Source organism: Glycine max, chromosome 2, assembly GCF_000004515.6.
Source record: "Glycine max cultivar Williams 82 chromosome 2, Glycine_max_v4.0, whole genome shotgun sequence".
NCBI lineage: Eukaryota > Viridiplantae > Streptophyta > Magnoliopsida > Fabales > Fabaceae > Glycine > Glycine max.
In genome coordinates this window covers 8,413,256-8,420,367 of record NC_016089.4, presented here as the reverse complement: position 1 = coordinate 8,420,367, position 7,112 = coordinate 8,413,256, and the positions used below count along the sequence as shown (strand labels likewise).

General features: G+C 35.1%; 1 protein-coding gene across 2 annotated transcripts; it reads left to right on the top strand.

Moving 5' to 3' along the window:
* The first annotated feature begins 1,349 nt into the window (after positions 1 to 1,349).
* On the top strand, positions 1,350 to 6,667 carry LOC100787520 (uncharacterized). 2 transcript variants are annotated; one of them, XM_041011804.1, is made up of 6 exons: positions 1,350 to 1,543; positions 1,659 to 1,792; positions 4,264 to 5,667; positions 5,761 to 5,829; positions 5,910 to 6,108; positions 6,198 to 6,414. In XM_041011804.1, exons 2-6 carry the CDS (start codon positions 1,790 to 1,792, stop codon positions 6,290 to 6,292), a joined length of 1,770 nt encoding a protein of 589 aa, XP_040867738.1. In that variant the 5' UTR covers positions 1,350 to 1,543; positions 1,659 to 1,789; the 3' UTR covers positions 6,293 to 6,414. The 2 variants fall into 2 exon arrangements, with proteins under 2 accessions (XP_040867738.1, XP_003518656.1); XM_003518608.5 differs by lacking the exon at positions 6,198 to 6,414 and adding an exon at positions 6,421 to 6,667 and having other exon boundaries at positions 1,353 to 1,543.
* Positions 6,668 to 7,112: the final 445 nt, after the last annotated feature.

Below are 7,112 nucleotides of genomic sequence, written 5' to 3'. Positions count from 1 at the left end.
TTAAATTTAATCTTTTTTAAAGAAAATGAAAATTTAATCTTAATTCCTTATTACTTATACAGTAAGCATCATCATTAAAATCGCATTGATTATTAAGGTGAGAGTCTAATTTTAATTTGACAATATTAGTAAAAAATACTTAAAATTTTGTAGATAAATTTTGTCAATTTATAATCATGACTAGTATTTTAGCACATACAATACACAAGATAAATGTTATTGTAATAATATAACTAAAATATAGAATTAAAAAATATATTATAATTAAAAATAATAATAATAAATAGATATTTTAGAACATGTCAATTATATTTTTTTATGATAATAATTTATATCGTAATGAGGTTATTTTTAATTTGATAAATTCTTTTAGAAAGATATTAAAATTCAATTTTGAAATAAACATGTCATTATAAATTAAAAGACGTAAGAGATTAAGAACTTTTTTTAAAAAAACAAAACAAATCCCTAAAAACACACATTCTCATTTAATACAACTGAACCAACTTATACAAAATTATTAAGTTTAATTAAAGGTCTTAAATTTAAATATTAACTCAAATAAGAGAATATTTATGATTTATACCAAAACATTAAAGATAATTATTTAAATTTATATAATAAGGATTAACTATTATAAATATAATTTTATAATTATAATCGTTGAATATATAATTGTGTGGAGTTATTTTATCTTTATCAATAGTTTTAAATTTAAATTTTGAGTGTATAATTAATTAACTATTAATTTTTTTTTACTGTCTATAGTAATTTTATACAACTTATTTAGAGTTTAATAAAATATAGATATATCATCACGTGAATTCATATTCTCAAAACACAATATTGTCTATAATTATTTTATATAACTCAAACAAAAATATTTTTATAATTTTATTGAAGGATACGTGTGATTTAATATATACATATGTTATTATAGAATAAAACGTAATTTTATACTTACAAGTTTCAAGTAAGTCACTTCAAAAAAGTTTCAAGTACATACCTTGAAAGCAAAATCCGCGAAACATTACTCTCACGCCTCAGGAATTCAAGTACAAAACTTCGGCGGTGCATGTGTTCCTTCACCACGTGCCAATCACACCATGACACGTCACTAACACCGCAAATGCGAAGCACACATTGAACCTATCATAATTCTCCACGTGGCACATCGACGAGGTGCGATCAGATTAATTATCTATGATGCACAATATACACCCCTTCGAAGAAGCTTAGGGCAGTTCAGATTCCCCCGAAGACGGAAAGATCACATAGGTAGACACGTGTACGGTAGAGACGGCCATAGGAAAATTGGTAACCCTACATATTCCCGCACTATATCTTTGATCCACCCTCCCTCACTCACTCTAAACCTCATTTGTAGTCCCAAACACTTCGTTTTGGAGTGAAACCAAGTGTTGCTATCAACGGAGGAGCGCCCACACTGGAAAAAAAAATCTCCGGCGATTGTTCCACCGAACCTCTTCCGTTCTCCGCCCCGATCCTGGATTCAATCGTCGATTCCAGTTTCTCATTCTAGGTTATTTTTTCTTCGCTATTTTTATTTTATTTTATACATATTAGTTCGACCAACATCGATGATTTTGAATTGGTGATTCCGTGGAGTTGATCTTTATATGGTTTTTGTGATGTAGTTGATCGAGTTCGTAGGTTTTTATGGTGCTTCGTTGGACACACGGTGGCGATTTGCATTACTCAGTGGGTGGTGGTGGCACCGTGAATTATTGAGTCTGATTACACTCGCTTTGAAAAATCGAAGAGAGAAATGGTAGGTTCAAGATTATGATAAACTATTTGCATGCAAATGCGGGGTCTGGTATATGATTTTGTGGTTGCCTGGTTGTGCATGATGGTTTGTATGGTACTCTTGCTATGTCCTTTTTTTAAGCCATTTATGTAAAGTAGTATACTTGAAATTTATATATTCATTTTGGAGTTAACGGATTTCATGTTTTCATGTTCATTTTATGGTTTATCGGTTTATTCAAATTGTTGGGGGTTGGGGTGATTTAGCAGTGTGAATTTTTTAAATAGTTCTATGACACTTTTTATAACTTCAATTATTTAATCAGTGGGGTCACCAGAATAAAGAACTTGTGAGATATTATATCGTGTTTGGGGTGGCAGTGAGGTGAGGGAAAATCAATTTCAATTTCATAGTGGGTGCAAACCAGCCCATTTTGGTGTGGAAAAATCACGTTCTTTACATGGTTTTAGGGGAGCCACCAGGATTTTGAAGGTATCCAAACACGTTATTAATCGGTTACTGTATGGGGAGCTTACTCATGAGTTAACTTTTTCTACTTCGATATAGATTTTATTGTAAATGTAAAATGTCAACATTTTGTGCAATGTGTTAAATGAATTCTGGATGTCATTTTAATATTGTTTCTCTCTAGTGTTTTATAATGTAAGGTATAATTATCATTTTAGAGTAGGGATTTTGTCCAATGTGTTAAATAAATTCTGGGGTTGCTGTAGGCTGCAATGGCGTGTTTATATGGTTGAATTTTGGCCATCCGCCTTTAGGGTTGGCCATGGGTCTAGATCAACCTGTGAACCCGATCAATCCGAAACGAACCAAGAGCTAAAAATCAGTTTGGTTTGGTTTGGTTTGGATTTTTTTGTCTAAACCCGATGACTTTGGTATGTTTCTCTGGTTGAACAATTTGAAACCTGAAAGAATTGATCCTAACCGAACATTAGACATTATAAATCTGCTGTCAATTCCTTTCTCCAATCTTACTCACTGCACCTGCTTACCACCAGCTTAAAGTCTCTATCCAATTCCTCCTTTCTTTAACTAAAAAAAATTAAAATGTAAGGTAAAGACCAAAGCTGAACTCTCTCTTGAATGCCATGGATACCAACCCCGGAACCTTTTTGCTCCTCTTCTACGTCATGTGCTGCCTCCCTTCCCTGACTCAGATCCGCTGAGGAACCTTTTGCTTCATATATGAATATATGATCAACTGGGCTGTTGTGCAGTGGTGGAGCCCCAAACAATTTTTCCAGCATTTTTCCCCATTTTTGGAGGATTCTTATTTTTTATTATTAAACCTGACTGCCTGATCCAAACAAACCCAAACGACATCTGGTTGGTTTGGTTGGGGTCATTAACAAATTTTTTTCGGAACCAAACCAACCCAAACCGATTGAAATAAATTGGTTTGGACTAAAAAAATCCCATAACCAAAACCAAACTGACCTGTGGCCACCATTATTTGCCATTGATAACTGATAAATTTATAATTAACCATAAAGGTCATAGTTTTTAAGCAAAATATCCAAGTAAATAAAGATTAAAGTCAAGGAAACAAACAAAACTCTAAAGACATTCATATTTCAAAGTTCAAACACGGTGACATCTTCAGTAGAAAGGGTATTGCAGAGAAAAGAATAGAGGTTGAGGGTTCAGATATGGAACATAGAAAACTACATACAATTAAGGATTTTTTAAATTCTAAAAAGGGTAAGGAAATCTCAACTTTGCCTCTAAACCCCCTCCTAAAAAGTAAAAATGACGTTGGTTTTTTGGGCAAAATAGGATTTATGGAAAGCCTCACAATAGGACTGCTAGAACCACTATTTTGGCTCCGATTGAGGCCACTACTGTTGCTATTTGAAAATTCACCACACCTACAAATAACTATCGAGTCAAGTTCGGTGGATGAAATGGAAAAATGTTGAGTATAAATTTTTATTTCAAATGTCCAAAGGAATATCTACCAGACAACTACAAGAGCTATTAGTGAATGTTTGGAAGTGTAAAGTTTAGACAAGGGCAAAAAATCAATGATGGGAATGATGACATGGATACGTGAACATACCAGAAAATGTAATATTAGGAACAAGTATATTTAGGGAAAAGTTGTAACAGCACCTACTGAAGATGAGTGAAATTTGCTTGTGGTGATTTGTTCATGAGAGAAGACAAATAGAAGCTCCAACAAGAAAGTGAATATATTGGAAGATAATGCTTAGTTATTGTTCTTGTTGTTGTATGCAATCTGCTGGGCAGCTTTGCTGCATGTTTTCTATGTGATAATCAATCTGGTAATCTGTTTGTATGATCTTGATGCTGAATTTGTTTTCAGGATACTATAGTTTCTTTATTAAAAGTTAAGAGAAATTTCTGCTGTGATCTTTGTCTTTTGGTTCCTCAACAGTTAGTATTTTTTTTCAATATTGCAATTTCTGTCAAATAGGATAAAAATGATAAGCTGTGATTTTTTGCAGTCTTATCAGCATAAAAGCTTTTGGATGCCACGAGATGCTGGCTGCATGGCTGAAGAAAATGTGGGATATGAAAATTCTTCCAGAGTAGAATCCAAGCGCAGTCATAAGTGGTTTATGGATGCAGGTGAACCTGAAATATTCAGCAACAAGAAACAAGCAGTTGAAGCTGTTAGTGGCCGGCCAGTTTCTGGAGTTTCACATGCAAATGTTTCCCAATGGGACAACAATTCAGGATTTCACTCAGTCACAAGTCAATTTTCTGACCGTCTTTTTGGATCTGATCTTGCTAGGACTGTGAATTTGGTTGATAAGAATGTGCCATCCATTGTAAGTGGAAATCTGAACATGGGAAGGAAGGATTTTGAGCATCAATACGGTAATGATCCTTCTGTGGGATTGTCAATGTCTCATTCCATAGCAGACACTTCATCATGTCTCAATTTTGGTGGCATCAGAAAAGTTAAAGTTAATCAAGTCAGAGATTCTGACAACTGCATGCCTGCTGCATCTATGGGGCACTCCTATAGTAGGGAAGATAATAGTACAATTTCAGTAGGTGCTGGCTACAATAAGAATGATGGTGGCAATATTTCATTGGGTCCTACTTATAACAATGTAAATGACAACACCATTGCTATGGGGAGCAGAATGAGTAAGACCGATGACAATCTTCTTTCAATGGCTCACACCTTCAATAAAGGGGATGGGGGTTTTATGTTGCTGGGCCACAATTATGGCAAGGGAGATGAAAGTATCTTATCAATGGGTCAGCCCTTTGACAAGGGAGATGGAAATTTCATATCAATGGGTCAATCATATGAGAAGGAAGATGGCAATTTAATATCTCTGGGCACCTCATATACCAAGGGACATGAGAACTTTATACCAGTTGGTCCAACCTATGGTAAATCAGGAGAAAATTTCATAACTGTTGCTCCTTATGACAAGGGTACTGATCATATTATATCACTGGGTCCAACATATGATAAGGTGGATTCAAATATTGCATCAACAATTCCATCATTTGACAGAGGAGATTCTAGTTCATTACCTGTGGGTCAAAACCACCATAAGGGTCAGAACAGTTCCATATCTTTCGGAGGTTTTCATGATGACCCTGGACCAAATATCCCTAGCGGAATCATTAGTGGCTATGATCTGTTGATAGGAAGCCAGAACTCAGCTCAAGGTATGGATAGCCAGAACGACCTGACTGAGACAAACACTGAATCACTTGTAAATAGCATTCCAAAACCCAATACTAAAAATGATATTGTTAAGAACAAAGAGCCCAAGACAACCAAGAAGGCTCCTACTAACAACTTCCCTTCAAATGTCAAAAGTCTACTGTCAACTGGTATTTTTGATGGTGTTCAGGTGAAATATGTTTCATGGTCACGGGAGGTAAAGTGTGTTTTAATTTTGTCTTTGCTTTATTTCTGAGCTGTTGTAGTTTTATTATAATGTTTTTAACATTTTCAAGAATCTGCACGGCAGAAAAGTCTTAAGGGGATCATAAAAGGAACTGGGTATTTGTGTTCATGTGACAACTGCAACCAGTCAAAGGTTAGCATTTCAAATCACAACATTCTGATAATCTGCATAATCCAGGTGATTGTGCTAATATATTAAAATCTGTCATGAAGGCTCTTAATGCATACGAGTTTGAGCGTCATGCTGGTGCCAAGACAAAACATCCTAACAATCACATATACTTTGAGAATGGAAAAACCATCTATGCTGTTGTTCAAGAGCTGAAAAACACTCCTCAGGATATGCTTTTTGATGCTATTCAAAATGTGACTGGCTCTACCATCAACCAAAAGAACTTTCGAATATGGAAAGGTAACAAGAACTGTCAGTTTGCTTGGTCATGTCTTTGCTTCAGTTATTCATGCTTAGATATAAAAAAAACTTCGTACCCCATTGCCCAGAGGCTCTTCGCTATGCGAAGGTATGGGGGAGGGATGTTGTACGCAGCCTTACCCTTGCATATGCAAAGAGGCTGTTTCCGGATTCGAACCCATGACCAACAAGTCACCAAGGCACAACTTTACCGCTGCACCAGGGTTCGCCCTCATTTATTCATGCTTAGATATACTAACAAAAAAATTCTTCAATCTTTTCTACTTCTAATATTTTTTTACCCCTTATCAGCATCATACCAAGCTGCTACTCGGGAGCTTCAGCGTATCTATGGAAAGGATGATGTGGTCATTCCGTCTTGAGTTCCCTTTTCTTCTTAAAAGTTCAGAACAGTGGTAGATATGTAATCTGTTCATAGTGAGTGATTGGCAGGTTAATATTTTAAAAGACTACTTAAAATTGAAAAGTTTTAGCCAATGCTTCTTGTAGGAACTTGATTGTTTTATTAATAGTAATGAAGATGTCTTTTTGTGGTTCAGTTGCATTCTTTCCACTACAATTTGCTGATGTGTTGTCACCTTTGTTAAACTCCTTGCAAGCCGTGTTCTTTAAGAGATTCCATCCAGTATTGGGATTGCGGGTGGTCACCCACCCATCCCATCTCATCTATTATCTATTATGTGTAAGAAAACGTGGTATGTTTATGTTGCGCATTGTGAGCTGTTGACAGTATTGCACTGTTCTTATAATTTTCGTTTAAGGTATATAGATACCTCTAACGTATAACATCATAGTCGACACTGTTAACATCTATATCTTTCCCTGTAAACTGATAAGTCTAATATTACAAAGCGGAACTCAGATTTCAATTATATATCTGCCAGAAGTTTAAATTGGAGTAAATCATAATATTAATTCCTAAAATTAGCCCTTGAACTAAGGAAACTCTATATAAGTCCCTGAAGGTGTAACTTGCCTATCAC